General features: G+C 53.1%; 2 protein-coding genes across 5 annotated transcripts; both read left to right on the plus strand.

Moving 5' to 3' along the window:
• The first annotated feature begins 263 nt into the window (after window positions 1-263).
• sfpq (splicing factor proline/glutamine-rich) lies at window positions 264-13,373 on the plus strand. 4 transcript variants are annotated; one of them, XM_015348623.2, is made up of 13 exons: window positions 264-937; window positions 1,641-1,829; window positions 1,923-2,224; window positions 2,315-2,410; window positions 2,495-2,691; window positions 2,772-2,856; window positions 3,043-3,157; window positions 3,237-3,285; window positions 3,478-3,599; window positions 6,849-10,519; window positions 12,567-12,617; window positions 13,031-13,101; window positions 13,266-13,373. In XM_015348623.2, exons 1-10 carry the CDS (start codon window positions 404-406, stop codon window positions 6,981-6,983), a joined length of 1,824 nt encoding a protein of 607 aa, XP_015204109.2. In that variant the 5' UTR covers window positions 264-403; the 3' UTR covers window positions 6,984-10,519; window positions 12,567-12,617; window positions 13,031-13,101; window positions 13,266-13,373. The 4 variants fall into 4 exon arrangements, with proteins under 4 accessions (XP_015204109.2, XP_015204108.2, XP_015204110.2 ...); XM_015348622.2 differs by having other exon boundaries at window positions 6,849-12,617; XM_015348624.2 differs by lacking the exon at window positions 6,849-10,519.
• Window positions 13,374-16,838: 3,465 nt separating this feature from the next.
• LOC138241669 (transmembrane protein 35B-like) lies at window positions 16,839-19,544 on the plus strand. Its single transcript, XM_069195306.1, has 3 exons — window positions 16,839-16,989; window positions 18,103-18,283; window positions 19,031-19,544. Exons 1-3 carry the CDS (start codon window positions 16,882-16,884, stop codon window positions 19,159-19,161), a joined length of 420 nt encoding a protein of 139 aa, XP_069051407.1. The 5' UTR covers window positions 16,839-16,881; the 3' UTR covers window positions 19,162-19,544.
• The last annotated feature ends 1,619 nt before the right edge of the window (window positions 19,545-21,163 follow it).

Consider the following 21,163-nt stretch of genomic DNA (forward strand, 5'->3'; position numbering starts at 1 on the left):
CACAGAAACACTCTTGCATCGGGGGCGGGGTTTTGGGCGAGATTGATAACTTAACTGCCCAGTAAGAATAAGGGTTTCTTTTTAAATTCGCAAAAGAGCCATAGGCCGTTCTTTCCTTTGACCCGCCTAGTGTTTCATCCCCCGGAGATCGACAGCTATTTTACCCAATGGGGTAAGCGTGTGCTCGTGTAGTGCAAGACGATTGGTGACTGTTGAAAACGTCATCTCCTGTGGGCGGAGAAAGCGCGTATAAGACTTCACCACAAAGGCACAAAAGGTGGTCTTGGTCGCCATTTTGTAGAGTTGCTCGAGTAGTAGCCTTATCAGTGACGCATTCGACTAATTTGTTCTGTTTAGTAAACGTTAAATTTTTTTATTACTATTAATAACACAATCAGTCAGGATGTCTCGGGACAGGTTCAGAAACCGCGGAGGCTTCCAGCGCAGGGGAGGCGGAATGCGGGGCGGAATGGGGGGTAACCCCAACTTCAGAAACCACAGCCAGCACCCCTTCCAGAACCGGACCCCGCAACAACAGCAACAGCAGCAGCAGCAGCAGCAGGCGCCGCCGCCGCCGACTCCGCCGAGCCAGGCCCCCCCTCAGACCCCGGGCCTGCCGCCGAACCAGAACACCCCCGCGAAGCCTCCGCCCCAGGCGAACCCGCCCGCCGTCCCGGCCGCACAGCAGCCCCCCGGCCCGCCCAACAAGAGCACGCCGCAGGCCCCCGCCGGGCAGCCCAGGATACAGTCTCCCCCGCCGAAGCCGGCTGCGCCGGGGGTCCAGAACCAGACGCCGAACAAGACCCAGCCGAAGCCGGGCCAGGCCAGCGAGCTGAAGCCGGCCCTGCCGCCCAGCAAGCCGGTCCCGCCGCCCAGCAAGAAGACGGAGCCGCCGGCCGTACCCGAGCAGCAGCAGGTCTGTAAGGGCGTCACACAGGCGAGTACCCGCCGCGGAGTGAGGCAGCAGGGCCTCCGAGCACAGCCTTCACCGGAAAGGCCTGGTCAACACGACGGAGTGGCTGGTATATTTCAGCTTCCTGGCCTGTGAGAGGCAGGTGAAGCTGCGCGCACGTACGGGTTGTTGTTTGCTAAGATGGAGGCGCTTCGCGCTCGATAGCTGGGCCTGTGAGTGCGGCTCTAGAGCTGGCGGTGGGGGCCGCCCGGACCGGCCGCGGCTTTCCCCTTGGGCTCGGGAGCCGGTGGGCTCCGGGGAGAGGCTGTCCGCGGTGCAGGGTTGCCGGGTGGCCTAAGGTGTTTTTTCCCCCTGCGGCGCCGCCGCCATTTTCTCTGCGCGTGGAGGCGCGGCCGTTGGCGTTTGAATGAGCAGAGGCTCGCGGGAGGGCCCACCGTGCCGGTCTGGGTCCACTAGCCCAGCCCGGTCCGGTTCGGTTTTATCATCTTGTCTCCACAACTGAGGCGTCCCCGGACTGAGGAGCTAGCGGCTGTACAGTGCGCTTGGGCCCGTCTGTGGGGACTCTGCATGTTCTCCCGGGGCGCTGCAGGAACCTCATGCCTGCTGAGGGCTGGGCTGCTGGGCCTTACTGATCACTTCCTGCTAAGCCCTTCTGAGCTGTTAGGGTTAACTGTGTGTATGTGTGATTCTTGGCTAATTCTGGCCCGTTTGGACCGGTCTCTTGCAGGAGCTGAGGGCCACCCTGTCTCTGCTGCGCAGGCCCGGGGAGAAGACCTACACCCAGCGCTGCCGGCTCTTCATCGGCAACCTGCCCAGCGACATCTCCGACGAGGAGTTCAAGAAGCTGTTTGCCAAGTATGGCGAGCCCAGCGAGATCTTCATCAACAAGAGCAAGGGCTTCGGCTTCATCCGCCTGGTGAGAGCTCGGCGCCGCCCTGCGAGATACCTGTCCGCCGAGCGCCCCGTGGGCTCTGTGCTCACAGCAGCGCTCTGTTCCTCTGCCCCGCAGGAGTCGAGGGCGCTGGCGGAGATCGCCAAGGCCGAGCTGGATGACGTGCCGATGAAGGGGCGCCAGCTGCGCGTGCGCTTCGCCACGCACTCGGCCGCGCTCTCCGTGCGCAACCTGTCGCCTTTCGTGTCCAACGAGCTGCTGGAGGAGGCCTTCTCGCAGTTCGGCCAGGTGGAGCGGGCCGTGGTGATCGTGGACGACCGTGGCCGCTCCACCGGGAAGGGCATCGTGGAGTTCGCCTCCAAGCCTGCGGCTCGCAAGGCCCTGGAGCGCTGCACCGAGGGCGTCTTCCTGCTCACCACGTGAGTGTCCTTCCGGACAGGCCAGCTCAGGCCGCGCCTCCGGCATCGGTCGTGCCGTGCCGCGGTAACGGCCCCCCTCGCCTCTTGCAGGTCGCCGCGGCCGGTGATCGTGGAGCCCCTGGAGCAGTTTGACGACGAGGATGGGCTGCCGGAGAAGCTGGCCCAGAAGAACCCCATGTATCAGAAGTGAGTGGGGGGTCTCCCTCGTGGTGCGGGGGGTTTCCGCGCTGGCGGCGGGGCGCGCTCTGAGACCTGTGCTTGTCCTCGCAGGGAGCGCGAGCAGCCGCCGCGCTTTGCCCACCCCGGCTCCTTCGAGTTCGAGTACTCGCAGCGCTGGAAGTCCCTGGACGACATGGAGAAGCAGCAGCGGCAGCAGGTGGAGAAGAACATTCGTGAGGCGCGGGACAAGCTGGAGAGCGAGATGGAGGACGCCTACCACGAGCACCAGGCCAACCTGCTCCGGCAAGGTCCGTCCCCGCAGGCCCGCCCGTTCGCTCTCTCTCTCGCTCTCTCGCTCAGCCGAGGTCACAGCCCCCTCTCTCCGCAGATCTGCTGCGCCGGCAGGAGGAGCTGAGGCGCATGGAGGAGATGCACAGCCAGGAGATGCAGAAGCGCAAGGAGATGCAGCTGAGGTGAGTCTGGCCTGGTCTGGTCTGCGTCCGGAGTCGATCTGACCCAGCCCCCGTGGGGAGGGCGGCGGTCGGTCTGTCCCGCAGGTGGGAGGGGGGGTGCAGTTCGAGGTGTGGGCGTGTGCTCCTGTCCCGCAGGTGGGAGGGGGGGTGCAGTTCGAGGTGTGAGCGTTTGCTCCCGTCCCACAGGCAGGAAGAGGAGCGGCGGCGGCGGGAGGAGGAGATGATGCGTCAGCGCGAGATGGAGGAGCAGATGCGCCGCCAGCGGGAGGAGTCCTACCGGATGGGAGGCTACATGGACAATGTGAGTCGGAGGCCGCGGCCCGCCAGTGTCCACCTGCGGTTCTGTCTGGAGCCCCGACTGACCCGTGTTTCTCTTGCAGAGGGAGCGCGAGATGAGGCTGAGTGGAGGGGGCTCCATGGGCATGTCAGGTAGGTTGTGTGCCGCCCGGGGGGGTCTGTCCAGGTTGTCACCTCAGCCAGCCTGGTGTTTCTCAGCCTGTTCCAAGCTCACGTGCCGACCATGGTTGTTTTGTTGAGCACATAGCTGAAAGCCTGTGGTCTGAGGGGCAGAAAGAGGTGCCCTCGTGGTCTTGATTTCCTGCCCTCTGCTCTCACCCGCAGACATGCCCTTCGGCTCACCCAACCAGAAGTTCCCCATGGGAGGGATGGGCTTCGATAACCACCAGGGCATGGGGGCTCCTGCAGCGGGCGGCATGGGCGGCGCCATGATGCCTGCGGACATGGTAAAGTATTCCGGGCGGGGAGGAGGTGGTAGGACAGCCTCTAGCGTATCGGTCACTGTTGCAGTCAACACTCTTTCTCAGCAAGAGCGAGATTCAGGATTCTGTTTCAGTGCTCGAGGTGTGATGTGGTGGTCCTCCTTCACTCAGTGCTCCTGTGGTGCGGACCGTATCACGTGCAGTTCAGCCTACCTCCAGTCCCTCTGAGGAGATCAATCTGTACTAAAACTGAAGCTGGTTGTCTTTAGGTGTTGTACTGGGTCTGTGTGCGATCCTTGTGTTGGTAATGGAGGTTGTTTGCAAGTCCTGTCTGCGAGAGCTGGGAAGACAGGCGTGATTTCAGCAGAGAAGAAGGCTGGCAGCCCCAGATCTGCACAACATAAGGTTACAGATGACAGGAGCCATTGGGCCCATCTGGCCTGTTTGTCTTTGGATCAATAGCCTTCTCTCATCCAGCTGTCTCTTGAAAGAAGCAAAGTACTGCCTTCAGCCACATAGCAGAGTAGCCTGTTCCACTGCTCTCAGCTTTCTGATGAAGGGCTTCCTTGTTTCAGGTGCCAATATTTTTATATACCGTTGGTGCCAGACTGCTGCTGCAAAGGAAATTAACTGGAAGTGGTCAGAAGTTATACTGCCCTTTTCTGACTGGATATACGAAACGGGTGATCAAAGCTGCTGCACTAGAGGCCCTAAACTGGCTCTTTTAATGGAATGGACACCTTCACAACTGATTGAATATTTTCATGTGTGAAATGAGCTGGTTGTAAATTTTAGTGCTCTGTCCTTATCAGTTGTGCCTCCTTGTGAATCAGTACACTTTAGAAACGTAGCAGACTGACATAAATTAATCTAATTTTATAATTTTGATTCTAGGAGCCACTACTGAAGATCTAACAGGGAAACTGCTGTTTCCTGTTAAGAGCTGTCCTCATCCATGTAATATTCTGAAAATACTGTCATCAAGCCATGCAGGGTTTCTTCTGATCTTACAGCTCTGGACATTCTGCAAGGCTGAGTTGTCCGTACTGGACTGGGATGCCTCCAAGTGAAACCAGGCTGCTAGTTTTCCTCAGGGGATCCTCCAAACTAATACCCCACTCTGAGGCACTGTTCTGTGCCGCAGATCAGCCCCTGCAGGTCCTCTGGCTCTGTGTAGAGTAGGGTTGTTATTCCTGGTGTCCGCTTTTTGTAGAATCCATCTGACCCCAAACATTTGATGTAAAGCATTTTATGCGAACCAGAATTGATGCATTGTGTTCCGTTGCTAGTTGCCTTGGGACATGAATGACTGAGCAGCACAGTGTCCTGTGGACTTTCCCCGACTCTGTCCTAGCTTCTAGCTCCTACCTGTGCTGAAATCGGCTCAGGGCCTCTCGGAGGGCACGTCCGGTGGCTCGGTGGGGTGGGATGGGACAGCTGAAGCACAGAGAAGAAAAGTCTGCCTTTTTTGTTGCCTTACTGCTTTTCTGTGATTTTAGAGAATTGTAATCTCAAACAGTAACTCTGTAGCACATCAGTGAATCTGTTTTCTTACTCAAGTTATGCTCTGTTGCCATGTGTGACTCGTATTGCATGCATCTCAATCTTACCTGCACAAATCAGTTTTAGTACAGATTGACCTTTTTATGCCGTTTTATGCAGCTCTTCTTCCTCCAGTGCAGTGTTGAGTACAGTTTCTCTGTACACATCTGAAGGGACTGAGCTCTGCAGTCTTCATATTTCACTCCTGTCGACTGCCCTCAATTCTGAGGTTCTCAAATCAGTGTGGACTGGCTGAGCAGTGTCTGATTACTAGTTTTGAAAACCTGAATTTGATTTCTATACCAGAATGCTTTCAGTGATGAATTTTGACTCCAGTATATCTTCCTCATCTGCACTCATCAGCGATTCTAAATCTCCTATATGGGAATGTAATGTAGTTTGATTGTGGTGGTTCAATTTAATAGTGAAACTTCTGTAAAAGTGGCTTAGTGTGACCACAGGGATCATCTTAGGGATCCTGTCTGATCCTCTGACACTGTTGTGTGGAAGGAGCAAGACGAACCCAGTTTGTCAGTTCAGGTGTGTTCAGTGTTTTGTCTGGTTATTGAACTGTTACAAACCACTGTAACTAGAAAAGACTAAGATGAAAATCAGTCTGCAAAGGCAGCAAGCACATCAGTCTAGGTGTGTTATGAGTTCTGTCTTTAAAGATGTGATGCACTTTGCTAACCTGCAGTTTCATGTCTCCGCGTCAGCATTCTGCAGTACAGCCAGAGCACTTCTGAGTGAGCAAAAATATTTGCACCAGTGGAATAATGACCGGTTGATAGGTCTGCATTCTGCATGTAGTAAATCCTACTTTTCTTAACCTACGTCTGTAATCCAGCTGGTTTTGCCTGGTAAATAAGACCAGGTTAATTGGATACATCGGGGGGGGGTCTGTACCTCAGACTGGTTGCTGTTTTACCGGTCTTTTACAGAAATGTGGGTACCGCTGTACCTGGCTATACCCCGAAGACCAATACTTAAAGGTTGATTTCCATTGAATTTTGGAATTATTCCAAAACTTCTGTACTGTTTAGTTCTGATTTTGCTGTATTTAAGAAATGCAAAATCTCAAAATAGTTTAGACATTTGTTTCCATCTGTAGATATTTAACTTGCCAGATGAGCACTGCTTTTCCGAATGCCACACTTGTATCAGCTGTACTTGTGCTCTGCGGGACACTTAATGTAGACAGGTGTGATTGTTTTTACTGGGAGGTGGGGGATGATGCAGGTATTCCTCATGAAATATGAAATCACAATTAACATTTAATAAAAGTACAGGCTGTAGTTAGACCTGGAATCTGGCGTTGGCTGGATGAAAAGGTTGAAGAGTAATTTAAAGAATTGTGAACTGTTTTTTATTTGTTTTGGGGGGGGGGGGTGGTTGGAACTGTACTAAAGGCAACTGGACTGGGTGGTGCCCTCCATTGGAAAGTCAGGCCTTTTATTAAATGTTTTCCCCTTCCTCCCCACAGTGGCGTAGCTCAGAGCTCGTGGCATGCTCAGCAGGCTGCAGCAGGACGTAACTAATGCAATCATTGCCCTTTCTTCCTTTTTTTTGTATGTCACCTGTGGCACCTGCGGATCTGCGTGTTGGACTGTTTCGACGAACCTTTGCTCCGGACTTTAATCTTCTCTTTGTTCTTAACCGGCTTGTGAACACGCCGTACCGTCCCTCCTCCCACCCCTCTCTCGTGTGGACTCGAAACGCGCCTCCTTTTAGCGCAACGAGCGTTTCCCCCAGGGGGGGCCGGGGGGGCCCAGGGGCATGGGCCCTGCAGGGATGGGTCCTGGGAACCCCGGCTTTGGCCGAGGGCGTGAGGAGTTCGATGGGCCTGCCAAGAAGCCCAGATTCTAAACACTTGATGTGCAGTGGGGAAATTGCCATGACCCAGTGCTTTGTGTAGGGCCTGTTCGGAGACCTCTCACCCCATACGTCAGTGTTTAAACTTTTGCATTTTATTCAGACTTTTTATGGCAGTTTCTTTTTATTGAGTTTTATTTTGTATTTGAAGTAGTGTGTAAATGGCTCCCAGTCTCCTTCACCCTTATCATTCCCTCTTCAGCTTAATAGTTTTCTGTGATGGACTCATGGTGAATTTGTAAGTAAACTTTATGGCTGTGTATTTTTGTGCCATTTCACATTTGAATTATGTATCTCTTCTTTTTAAAGAAATTACAATAAAAATGTAATTCCGTCTTTACATTAACTTTGTTCCAAGTGTTTCAGTGCAGAAGTGGGATTATGCAGTGTTGGTACTGCTGCCCTTCAGGATGCAGCAACTTCAGTTCAAACCTGATAAAACACGAACTTTGACGTAGCTTTTAGAATTGCGGAATCACCCCCCTTGGGCGTTGACCTCTATTCCTTGATGAGAAACAGGGAGACTTGTCTAAAACTGAAGACTTCTCAGAATAAAAGTCTAGCTTGTTTGATAGCTGGAGACGATGTAAGCCTGCAAAAGTTTAACTTCATGTTTTTTACGTACCAGGTGTTCAGCACTGTGAGCGTTTCATGTTCCTTGCTGAGCTGTGAGGAAGATGTGTGTAAAAAACGCGTGCATTAGTAAATTACATCAGTCAAAGGCTTTTAACATTGGCAAGCTGTAAAGCTTAATTGCTGCACTGTAAGCGACTGGCTGTACAATACTGAGCTATTTCATCTGCTTCAGTGCTCCCCTTCATGCCAGTGGCTTATCTGAATGCATGATACCTGTAAGCCGTTTAAGGGCGTGGCTGCCATGGTGTCCGTGTCGGTACCGTGACCGGAAGCCACTTGGAGCTGTGCTTGTTGAGGGTGAAAGATCAGCTCTGGTGGGTGTCTCCAGTGTGTTCTGCAAACTGCAGACCTGGCAGCGCTGAGTCTGTAAGCAATTCACTTCAGCCTTCTGGCAGTTATTTACCTTAAACTTACAACGACCAGGTTAATAGCAACAAATGTTTAAAAAAAAATTACCAGCACTTTGATTTGCCAGATTTTTTTAAATCTGTGATGGTGGCCTTTAATTTGGCGTCACTGAAATAACGCCTGAAGTGCAGTATATGTGCTTGTCTGCCTGTCACTGTCGGCTCGATTAATTCAACAGGATCCTCGGAGCTTGTGTACTTGCAGCTGGAGTAGCAGTCTGCTGTGCACTTTGTGGATCACATGATTACTGATAATATCCCTGCAGTATACCATTACACAACAAACTATCAGCTCTATGACCTTGAACATGGCTGATTTTAAAACCTTGACTCTTGTCTTTTTGGTAATGGATTGTGAAGGAAAAGTGCACGTTTTCAGATTTTAAGTGTTTAAAACCACTGGGAAGTTCTCTGCCAGGAGCTCTGTACAGCTTGGGTGCAGTTTAACAAGCAGGAATCTGTCTGTCCGATCTTGGAGTAAGTGGTTTTTATGTCTGTTCTTGGTAAAAATTTGCTAACGATTCAGCCTCTGATGTAAGCTTCTTAAGAAAAGAAGTCTTAGTCTGTAACCCTGGGAGTAAACAAAGGGTTTGTATACATAGTTCTGCAAAAGCTCCTGACATTTGTAAGCCAGCAGCTCAGGAGTGACCCACTGTCTGGCTACCAGGAGCAGAGGTACCAGACCTGTAACCTCAAGGGAAAGGGTTGTAAGTTTTAGAGGCTCTCCGTATCCAGCACCTCGTATCCCCTGTTCTCCCCGTTCTGTTGCATCACTGTAACTTTTTTTTCTCGACAGGTTACTCTCTCGTGTCTGTCTTGGCAGCTGCTGGTAGACTAAGGATCCCAAAACTGCTTGATTCACCATGTGAACGAGCATGAGGACTTCAGGCTGAGTGGTCAGCTGTTTATAGTCCATCAGTGAAAGGCAATTTCTGAGGGTGATCTAGATTACAGCCCTCATACAAGCGTGCTGGCAATGCTATTCCAGTTAAAGCAGGGGCCTTAAGATTTTAGCAAGTCCATTGGGTCTCGAGTGGCCAAAGGCTGCGACCTGAAAATACTCGACAGGTGTTCCAGTGGCTATAAGATAATCCAGTTTGACGTATAAGGTGCACTTCCAATGTCTGGAAAATGTGCTGTACAAAACACTTGTTTATGAAACTGCAGATAAGATCTTTTGGATGTTTGATCCCAGAACGTTTCCTGGAGCTGTGATTTGTATTCCCAAACCATAACTGAGTCTTTGCCTAGGAGAGTTCCAGGTGAAATTGTGAAGATCTGAATGATTGCAAGATGCATTGTGTTTATAAACATGGATAAAACGTGGTGCAGTTAATATTTTGCCAGAGCAGAAAATTACTGTGCTAATTCTGCAGTTAAAATGGCAGTAACGGCAGTGCAACACTGAAGATGCAGCACCTGCATGGCTGCATTGTGGAGATGGGTCAGAGGGGTGGGATGTATGCCAGGTGCACAGCCTGCATAGCTTCGACAACACCTAGTACTTCTGGGTTTTAGTCTGATCCTCTGAATCGGTCTTCCCCAAACTGAACTGTTCCTGCAGTTGTCTGGGACTCGCCTGGATTTTCTTTGGGACAGGCTCTGGGCAGACAGGCCCGGGCTAAAGAGCTGACAGCCAGCCGTCGGGAGAATCGTCTCCAGATCAGTCAGCATAGCAGTGTGTGCTCTAGATGAGCCTCTCACCTGGACCTGTAGAATCGGGGATTCAGGTACTCGTGCTGTCAATCTGGTAGATTTGCTCCCTTATCCTCCTGGTTACCCAGACTAGCCTGCTAATTTCCTGAACTGGGACCTGCTCTTGCCTTTATCTCCGGAAGGAAGGAATGCTTACATGGGTAGAGTAGGATTTTGCAGGCCAGTAACTTCTGTATGGCATGCGCATTCACTTAAACGTAGGAAAATACAATAAAACTAAAGATTTGTGACAGGATGGGCTTCTGTATGAACTGGCCTGGATGCAGTTTTCCCTCTGTAAATCATGTCTTTATTAAGTGTAGGACTGGGTCTTTAACACTTGATTGGGCTGGATACAAGAGCCATTTAAAACTGTCAAGCTGGTTATACGCTCCCATTGCAGTGTACAGCCTAGCTTATATAGCGTAACGGCGTATATGAATAAGGAGGTTGAAGAAAATGCAAGCTTTCTGCATGTATTCTTGTGCGTTTTTCAGGCAATATTGAATGTTCCCACACCAAGCTGACAAGAATAGAGCCTGCAGCTTCCCTTTATTCATATGTGTAGCTTCCTGGTAAAGGGTAGACTTCTGTAAGTCTTGAGCGCAGTGCCCACGGGGTGCTGGAGCAGTGCGCGGGGCCGCCCCTGCTGCGCGCTCCTTGGCACGTGGGGCGCCGGTGCACCGCCGCGCCGCCCCTGGCAGTTCAGGGCGTTGAGGATCAGTAGTTCTACAGCAGGCAGTGGACATTAGAACCTGGACTGTAACACGTCAGGATCAGAGCTGCAGAGAGGTAAGTCGTTTTTCCCGACGCTCAAATCTAGTCCTCTTTTCCTCCCGTGTCATTTGTCCTGTATTCCTGGGTTTCTGGCATCACACTTCTGAAACCGGAGTCACAGTGCAGAACACCTTATTCAGTTGCGTGAAACGGGTTGTGTGCTTTTTCATAAACAGGTTTGAAGAGCATACAAAAGGATTTTAAGCAAGCTTGGCCAGTAGTACTTGGAGCAGTAATTCATCCTCTTTCTGCGCAGTGCCTGAAGTATTCAGTTTTTCCCCCCTCTCTGTAGCTGTCTGTCAGGACAGCTACAGACTGTCACTGGCTTGTCGATGGGGGCTGGGAGGTTGGGCTGTAATTCAGTTTGAAATACTGAGCATCTAAGCTCTGTGTGGCTCATTAAATCTGCTCAAGTTACATTCATCGAGCAAACGTCAATCCTAGCAGAGCAAGTCTAGGTGTGCTGTACCGCTGTAATTTGTCTACATCAGAGGAGCTAGTATGAGCTTCTCACTTGTGCTGATAATGCTATTTAGTAGTTAAATTCAGTTTTGTAACTAGTTTCAGTTTTTAAAGTTCACAATTACTTTGGTTATACACTTGTCCTAAATAGTATTGACAAAGTTGTATTTCGTGCTGTTTAAGCATTGCCGGTTTGGTAAAACTTTTGTATCGGTGATCTGCAGCTTAAAGATGCTCAAACCTATGAGTAATTGTGTCTTGTAGGCTTTGTGATGTTTCTCCTGACCCGAAAAACATTGGGTATTGAGGATTTTTCTTTTGTAAAAAACAGTCAAATGCACAAGTTTCACCAAAATGCACAGATCTGGTCATTCTAGCGGTGTCCACTCTGACTCTAACTCTTCTGTACAGCCTGACCTTTAGTGATCTTTGTGTCAGAGCAGCAGAGATGCAGCAGGTTCTCTGGCGGATACAGAAAGACCCAGTAAGGGGGGGGGGCGAGTGGGTATGTTGGCAAACCTGGACCAGACTGGGAGTCAGTGCTGGGCGGGTGGGTTCTGCAGGGCCAGTGACAAGCCACCCTACCTTCTGCGGGGCCCACTGGAGTACTTGTGTACTTCGCAGGGCTTACAAATTCAAAGTGCGCTGAACAGTGCTGTCTGGTAGTAATGTTGCGTAGTCCTGTGGAGCGGTAATCTGAGGGAGGCTCGTGTTCTGGTGCTGCAGCTTGCCTGTCCCTCTGGAGCCATGTTGGTGCACCTGGCTGTCCCGTGCCGTCGTGACGCTTGGCAGCAGGGGTGTGGTGATTTCACTGCGTCCCTTTTGAGTGGGGGGAGTTCCACTGGTTTCTGCACTGTACTTCCGAGTCCTGTCCAGTGGACACGGGACTTGTTCAAAACGTGTGCCAGCCCATCATGTCTCAGGAGTGTGATGCCAGACGAGTGGGCCAGGGTCTTGGAAGAAATGCTTCAAAGTGACTTTCAAAAGTTTACTGTCAGAGGTGAGCAATCACTTGAATATGGAAACGAACTTCACAAAACGCTGGGTGTGTTACATCAACTAGCCATTATGCTGTTTTAAGTCAATCCAAATTAAAATTAAGATCTCTAATTTTATTCTTGAGGTATTGGCAAGCAAGATTTTAAATGTGCAACTTTCTCTGCATGTTTATAGTCCAAACCTATAATTCAGACCAGCCTTTATTCCCTTCCTTTTGATTGTTTTTAGAGGTAATCCTCCCTGATGGGAGTCCAGGGGGTCCAGCCTGCCTCCCCCTGTGCTCTGGGTGTGCAGTGTCCCTGCTAGGCCACAGCCTGTTGCAGTGTCGCACAGCTGTGGCAGGGAGCGGTCACCACGCCTGCAGACTCCTCCCTGTGCCCTAGTGGGCATTATTGTAGCCACTCACCTGCCAGAAGCGCATCGCATACAGGGCCGCTGCCCCAGTCCTTATCCCCTCTGTACAGGGCTGCAGGACTGCCCTCTAGTTTACTGCCCCTCAGCAGTACAGAAGGGTCCAGGATGTGCTCGTCCAGGGTATAGTGATGTTGGCCCCTCACTCCCAGGCACTCTGCTGACTTGTGTGGTTCCCTTCCTTTTGCAGGTGCCGCAGCTGCATGGAGGGGGCTGAGGGGTCTGGAGCTGCACAGAAAAGGTCAGTGTTTCTCCTGAGCTCCAGAGGCTGCAGTGTTCTGTCTTCCATCACCTGCTCAGGGTTAGTTTCACCACTGCTTGATCTTTGACCGTTACAGCACAGATTTCAGCTGAGGGAAGGACATGAGGAACGTCTGGCTCTTGGTTGCTGGTAGCTCACCTAAGAATTTGAGCCTATGGTTGAGGACGACTTGTAGCAATCCTGTTGGTTGGTGATTTAGGCCCTTTTTAGTGACTTCAATTCTGAAAACTAAAATGGGGACCTGGACGAAGCCATGCACAACCCTTGCATGAAGGGTCTCCAGTTCCTACCCAGAACCATACTACTTCCTCCATTTCCAGTTTAACGGGCGGAGCTGGTGGTGGAGTCCTGGCTAACTCACTGACTTCACTGGTGTGCTGTTGTCTCTACAGGATGGGTATGTTGAGACCTGAGGAGATGCGTGTTTGGGACACGGCAGGCATTCGGACCACATCTGGAGCAGGTGGGACAGACCGCTGGGCCATAATGCACCTCTAGAGCAAGCAAACTGGGGGGGGGTCACTGGGTGTCGCACCAGGATGACATGCAGAGGTGGAGGCAGCTAGTTCCATCGAGTGGCACAGGAGAGTGAAAGCACTTCCACTGAAGTGGGTCTGTCTTCCACAGCTGGTGTTTCCTGCACAGACCTGACTGGGTTCCACAGCCGGCGGAGCCCCACAGACTGCGAAGAGGATGACTGCTCCGTTACCATTTCAAATAAAACTATGAAAACCATGCCTGCTTTCTGGTTTCATTTTAAGAACAATATGTACTTGCTGCAGGGATCACTCTAAGGGTATTTGGACAGTTGCAGTGTTTAGACCTTTTATAGGAAGTGACTTTGCTATTCTGAATTGCAGCTGGTGATGAGTGTGGTGTAACTGGGAAGCAGCAGCTCAATTGCTGCTGCAGTGAATTTGGCACCAGCTGACCCTTCAGTATAGCCTGGTGGGCGTCTCCAGTGGAAACGGGACGCAAGATTGCATGATGTGGAAATCTTGTTTCGGAGAACGGGTCCACTGCTGAATAGGAGTGGTTTAACACCGATTGTAGAATGCAAGGCAAGCTGAAGCCTATGTACTAGAATTGAGATGTAACTCCAGTAAGGTGTTCTGATCCTGATTAGATCTATACATCTCTATTTTAGCATCAGATGGTTAGAGCAAGAGTCATTTCTGAGCAAGGCTACAAGGAATGACTTGTGATGTTCTTGACCGTTAAAAGAACATGAACAAAGGTAGCAATGAGTTCTAGTCTGCACGTCAGTGGAAGCGTAGCAAGCGGTGTCCGTGATGGCGAATGATCTGACTCGGAGGCCGCAGAGCAGCGTGAGCAGTAAAGGTGTGGAGCACTCATACTGGACGACGGATTTAGAGCAGCCTGTTGAAGAAAACTGTCCTCGCTCAGGTGCGGAGACGTCCGACAAAGTCAAATGGGAATCTAGCTGAGCAGCCACAGCCCGTTCCAGGAGTGGAGAGATGGAGAAAAGACGCTGGAGTGATGCGATGCTGGGGGTCCTGGCAGGGTGTTACTTGCAGACGAGATGGCGGCAGGCTGTCAGGCCAGCTTGCTGGGACTTGGTGCTGATGTGGGGGCGACAGCTGGAAAGTAGCCCAGCATAGAGATGTAGGTCTAGGACAGGCAGGAGTTCTTCGTGCTACCAGTCGCACAGGCAGGATCAACAGCAGCGACCGGTGCCAGATGAGCTCGATGTCCTTTCATCTGTCATCTTGTCATTTGCCTGAGAGTCACTTCAGGCCTCTTTTCAAAGACTGATGTCTGCGCTGGGGGGGCAGGCAGGTGGCAGATCATCCGCAGGGCCTCTGGCTCTAATCAATAATTAACACCGAGTTCAGGACATGAATAATTGATCGCGGCAGGCTGACTAATTAGAGGGCGCTGGGGGAGACAGCGGGGGCGGGGGTGCTCCTTGAGGAGAGGAGATGGACGGGACGCCAGTGGACCTGGGTGTCGGTGCAGGAGGTCGCAGGGATGGCCGGCCGCCCCCGCTGTCTCGCCCCCTGATCCGGACTGCGCTGCACGGTGGAACCCGCACCCGAGACGCTCCGAGGCTACCGCCCCCCTGCTGCACCAGGGTCCCTGCCTGCCGGCCCCGTGTGACCCCCCTAAGGTAAGACGAGACTTTAACCACACACCCCGCGGTCCTGCCCTGGGGGCTGGGGTGTGAGCGGACCTGCCTCTCCTCCTGCTTCACAATCTGTCACCTGGAGCCCACCGGTGTACCCCTCCCCCTGCCCACAGCCCACCGGTGTACCCCTCCCCCTGCCCACAGCCCCCTGCTCACCCCACCTGTACAAGGGTTGACTCTTTCGGAGCAGGGGCCTGTGTGCTGGTGAGGACCCTCCAGCCCCTGGGTCTGGACCCCTCCCTGGAGCTCCCTCACTCCCCTCCCTGTCCCTGTCCCAGCAGGCTTGGGGGGGCTGCCCTCTTCACTCGGGGAGAGACATCGCTCCTGCAAGGCTTTTCCAGGAACCGCTGCGCCCCCCTCCGGAGGCACCCCCCTCTGCCAGCGGAGCATCTACTGCAGCGGCCCCCACCAGCCTGTGGCGTGCCTTCGTTGCCATGGAAACCCCCCCTCCCCCAGGGAGGGGCGCGGGGGGCACAGCCGGTGTACTCCCACTTCGCCTCTGTGCTGAGACCTCGGGTTCCTGACAAACCTGTGCTGCGCCCCTCGGTCCTGCAGTACCGGCCCTGTCCAGCTGGCGGCACTCTCTCGGTGCGGGGGACCTCCTGCCTGCGCTGCCCCCCTCCCGCAGCTCCCATCAGCCCCCCCCAGCCCCGCACTCAACTGCACGTGTTCCTGCCCACCGGGGCAGCCAGGGCGGCAGAGGGGGACGGCGAGTCTGTGGACGAGGGGTTCATGGAGGACCTGGACAGCAGGGTGATGTCCCTCTGTCTCCAGCAGGGGGAGCTCAAAGGCGGCACCGACGCCCCCTCGGGCAGCCCCTTGCTCAGCTGAGCCACTCGCAGCTCCACATGGTGGCCAGGAGCACTTCCGTGCCTCTGCTCAGCCATCGCTGTCGTGGAGAGACTAGGAGACACCCACTGCTTTCCTGCTGCAGGACTCAGGGCCTTTCACACATTGACGGGTCTCTGCAGAGAAGATGACAAGCAGGAGTCTGGAGTCAAGTGTTCTGATCCTGAAACACACAAGCGTGACACCAGGACATGAGGACACAGGCGGGCTCTAACCTGGACAACTGGACTATTACATTCCTTTCACTGTTAACCACAGGGAGTCTGTCAGAAAGAATCAAATATTTGTTTTCAATTTTCCGTAACATTAAATACAAGAAATGTTAATTAAAATTGTTTTTTTTTTCATACAAATGTTATTATTCTTAAGAATAAACTTACTTTATCGTAATTTTTACTTTTTACTTTGACTGTAGCCCCTATTGTAACAGACTGGTCTACTGCACTGGGACTGTAGCTCCTATTGTAACAGACTGGTCTACTGCACTGGGACTGTAGCTCCTATTGTCACAGACTGGTCTACTGCACTGGGACTGTTCTACTGCACTGGGACTGTAGCTCCTATTGTAACAGACTGGTCTACTGCACTGGGACTGTAGCTCCTATTGTCACAGACTGGTCTACTGCACTGGGACTGTTCTACTGTACTGGGACTGTAGCTCCTATTGTAACAGACTGGTCTACTGCACTGGGACTGGAGCTCCTATTGTAACAGACTGGTCTACTGCACTGGGACTGTAGCTCCTATTGTAACAGACTGGTCTACTGCACTGGGACTGTAGCCCCTATTGTAACAGACTGGTCTACTGCACTGGGACTGTAGCTCCTATTGTAACAGACTGTTCTACTGTACTGGGACTGTAGCTCCTATTGTAACAGACTGGTCTACTGCACTGGGACTGTAGCTCCTATTGTCACAGACTGGTCTACTGCACTGGGACTGTAGCTCCTATTGTAACAGACTGTTCTACTGCACTGGGACTGTAGCTCCTATTGTCACAGACTGGTCTACTGTACTGGGACTGTAGCTCCTATTGTCACAGACTGGTCTACTGCACTGGGACTGTAGCTCCTATTGTAACAGACTGTTCTACTGCACTGGGACTGTAGCCCCTATTATGACCCGGCGTGTTACAGCCCTACTGTAATGGCGCTTTTCTCTGCTCTGTATGATGTTTCTGGGGGTGTTGACACTGCGCGGCGACCCGCCCCTCTCCCTCCCTGCCGCGCTGGGCTCGGTGCGATCATGGCGGCGCTGTTCACGTTGATCCGGGTTCTGCTCGGGCTGTTCTTCGCGCTCACCGGAGCCGTCAAGCTCACCGACAAGATATCGGAAGGCGTGTTCCGGGAACTGGTGAGTTCTCCGCGCCACTCGCGGGAGCCCACGGCGTAGCCGAGCTCCGTGTTTCACCGCCTCCGCCCGAGCGCGTTTCGCAAAGCGCTGCAGCCACGGAGAAACCGAGCCGCCGTTCTGTCATCCCCGAGCGCCACGCACAGAAACACCCGTGTTCGTGGCAGCCGTTCTTCCACGATCCACGGTGTGTTATCCTGCGTGTAACATTTCCTTCTGGGCACGGTCGTGTGTTTCCGCCAGCGTAGCGCGGGCACCAGTGGGCACCCACGCCCAATGAACACTGAGCAGACGCCGCCTCAGGGGGTCATGAGAGCGCGGGTCCGCATTGTCAGATGGGATAAAAAGTTTCAGACCCTTTCTTGTTGCAAACGTACCGGGCGCAGGGATGTCGAGCGAAACCCCTGGCCCTGCGGTGACTGGCCACACGGTGGCGGTGTTGTCTGTCTCTTTATTAACAGTATGACCGTGCAGCGGTGCCACAGGGTAATAATAATAATAATAATAATAATAATAATAATAATAATAATAATTGCTTACACTTATATAGCGCTTTTCTGGACACTCCACTCAAAGCTCTTTACAGGTAATGGGGATCCCCTCCACCTCCACCAGCGTGCAGCCCCACCTGGATGATGCGACAGCAGCCATAGTGCGCCAGTACTCTCCCCACACACCAGCTCTCAGTGGGGAGGAGAGCAGAGTAATGAAGCCAGTTCAGAGATGGGGATTATTAGGAGGCCATGATTGGTAAGGGCCAATGGGAAATGTGGCCAGTACACCGGGGTTACACCCCTACTCATCTCAAGAGACGCCCTGGGATTTTTAATGACCACAGAGAGTCAGGACCTCGGTTTTACGTCTCATCCGAAGGACGGCGCCTGTTTTACAGTACAGTGTCCCCATCACTATACTGGGGCATTAGGACCCACACAGACCGCAGGGTGAGCGCCCCCTACTGCCAGTTGTGAGTTGCAGAGTGGTGGAGGGTGTGGGTGGGTGGGATACTCTGCAGATTTTTGCTCTCGTGTCGTCTCCAGGCTCAGGCCGAGAGACTCCGGTGCTCTGGGGCTGAGGACACGGGTAGCTGTCACTGGGAATGTCCTCTCTCCCCAGCGCTCCCAGTTTGTCCAGTTCGCGGAGGTGTTCCCACTGCGGGTGTTCGGTCTGAAGCCGGAGCCTGACCAGTACCTGCTGGCCACGGGCTGGACCGAGCTGGTGGCTGGGCTCCTGCTGGCGTTTGGGCCGAGGAGACTGCAGGAGCTGAGCAACTTCACGCTGACCGTTGTCATGATGGGTGAGACACTGGCTGCCACACTGAGACACTGACCACCACACTGACCAGCACTGAGACACTGACCACCACACTGAGATACTGATCACCACACTGACCAGCACTGAGACACTGACAACCACACTGACCGGCACTGAGACACTGACCACCACACTGACCAGCACTGAGACACTGACCACCACACTGAAACACTGACAACCACACTGACCAGCACTGAGACACTGACCACCACACTGAGACACTGACCACCACACTGACCGGCACACTGAGACACTGACCACCACACTGAGACACTGACTGCCACACTGACCACCACACTGACCGGCACTGAGACACTGACCACCACACTGAGACACTGACTGCCACACTGACCGGCACTGAGACACTGACTGCAAGATTGACCGACACACTGAGACACTGACCTTTGCACTGTCCAGCACCCTGAGACACTGACCACAAGACTGACTGACATTGACACTCAACTTTTATTGTCTTGTCAAATCATACAAGAATGTCTGTGTTGTAAGAAGGGATTTCATGCCTGTGCTGTTTTTGAACGTGCTTGCCTGTGCTGTGGTGATCAGCCCCACCAGCAGGGGGCAGCAGTGTCTGTGTACTGTGGAGAGTGTGGCCCACAGCCAACCTCCCTGCGCTCTGGCCTTGCAGCAGTGGTGGCACCTGTCTGTTTGTGACCTTTCAGTGCAGTACTGAGCAAGGACATTAACCCCTCCGTCTCTGTCTCTCTGCCAGTGGCTCTGTTCACTCTGCTCAAGCTTCAGGAGCCGCCAGCTGTCTGCTGTCCAGCAGCTGTCTGCCTCGGCCTGCTGCTGCTGCTCAACCTGCGAGGCCAGGGCCGGCAGGTCAAGGCCAAGGCAGAGTGACCGCATGCTGACCTCCGACCGATTGACATCAGTTGACACACTGACCTATATCTGTGGGACCTGTCTTCCCCCATCACTGCCAGGAACATGCCATAGTGTTGATCATCTAAGCAATGATGATGTCAGTTTATTTGCATTATGACATCACGACCCAGCCACCAATGAGCTCTGAGGACTTGGATTCCATAGCCTCTGATTGGCTGGATCTGGACCAAAGTCTCTATTTTGTGCCATATTGTGTTCTAATCTCTTGAACATGTCTGAATTATTGTCAGATAAAGGTGCAACAACAGCACATTACTGAAAACAACAACTTTTCTGCAACGATGTTTGTCAGCCTTTTTGTAAAGAAAGTTGTTAGTAAATAAAACACTGTGAGTGAAGCAGAGCTCCGAGTGTTGTTTTTCTGCTTCATATTCCTGATGTCTGGCTCCGCCTACTGCAGCTGGGGGAAACAAGCAAAGACACATGAAACATTTTGTGTGACAAAAAGGAAGAGATGCGATTCTGTATACAGAGAGATTGTTTCACATCATGTTGTCTTGATGGACAGGTTTCCAACCTGACCACACACACACACGCACAGCAGACACACACACACTTGTACTCCTGTCACTGTGAGGGCAACTTCAGATTCTGTTACCAAGTTCATGATAATACATGCCAGCAGACACACAGTCGTGCACAGTCAGTCACACAGATCCACAGGAGCACAGAGCTCCTGATGACAGCACTCGAACCCTCACAGTCCCAGGAGACAGAGCTCAGGCTCGAACCCGCACAGCCCTCTGGGTAGAGACCCTGGGATAGGCCCAGGATGCTGCGGGCGGTTATGTCTCCCGGCTGGCCTGGGGGTGCCTGGGGTCCCCCAGGAGGAGCGGAGGAGACAGACGGGCAGCCCGTCGCCACTGCGCCCCTCGGGGGAGAAAGAGTTTAGAAGGTGGAGGGGTGGAGCGTGTCGCCCGTCCCCCGCCTGCAGGACGCGGGTTTGCTCTGAACACAAGGGGGCGCTGTAGCGTGTGCACCTGAGGAACACACCCTGCTGGTCGTGGGGCTGTGTGGGCGGCCCTGCTGGCCTCCAGGACAGGCGCAGTCTGGTCTCAGGGAGGGAGACTGGCTGGAGGCCACCAGACTCGCAGCTGTGCCCAGCTGGGGCTGACACGGCGGTGTCCCTCTGTCCCACAGTGTTTCAGCTAACACCCTCCTCTTCATCCAAGTCAGGGCCGCGGGGGAGCCAGAGTCTATCCCAGCAAGCACTGGGTACAGCCTGGACGGGACCCCAGCCCATCACAGGACACACACACACACACCAGGGCCAGCCCATCACAGGACAAACACACACACACACACCAGGGCCAGTCCATCACAGGACAAACACACACACACCAGGGCCAGTCCATCACAGGACACACACACACACACACTCACACCAGGGCCAGCCCATCACAGGACAAACACACACACACACACCAGGGCCAGCCCATCACAGGACACACACACACACTCACACCAGGGCCAGCCCATCACAGGACAAACACACACACTCACACCAGGGCCAGCCCATCACAGGACAAACACACACACACACACCAGGGCCAGCCCATCACAGGACAACACACACACACACACACACACACCAGGGCCAGCCCATTACAGGACAAACACACACACACACACCAGGGCCAGTCCATCACAGGACAAACACACACACACCAGGGCCAGTCCATCACAGGACACACACACACACACACTCACACCAGGGCCAGCCCATCACAGGACAAACACACACACACACACCAGGGCCAGCCCATCACAGGACACACACACACACTCACACCAGGGCCAGCCCATCACAGGACAAACACACACACACACACCAGGGCCAGTCCATCACAGGACACACATACACCAGGGCCAGCCCATCACAGGACACACACACACACACACACACACACACACACACCAGGGCCAGTCCATCACAGGACACACACACACACACACC

Source organism: Lepisosteus oculatus, chromosome 11 (genome assembly GCF_040954835.1).
Source record: "Lepisosteus oculatus isolate fLepOcu1 chromosome 11, fLepOcu1.hap2, whole genome shotgun sequence".
In the NCBI taxonomy this organism is placed as follows: domain Eukaryota; kingdom Metazoa; phylum Chordata; class Actinopteri; order Semionotiformes; family Lepisosteidae; genus Lepisosteus; species Lepisosteus oculatus.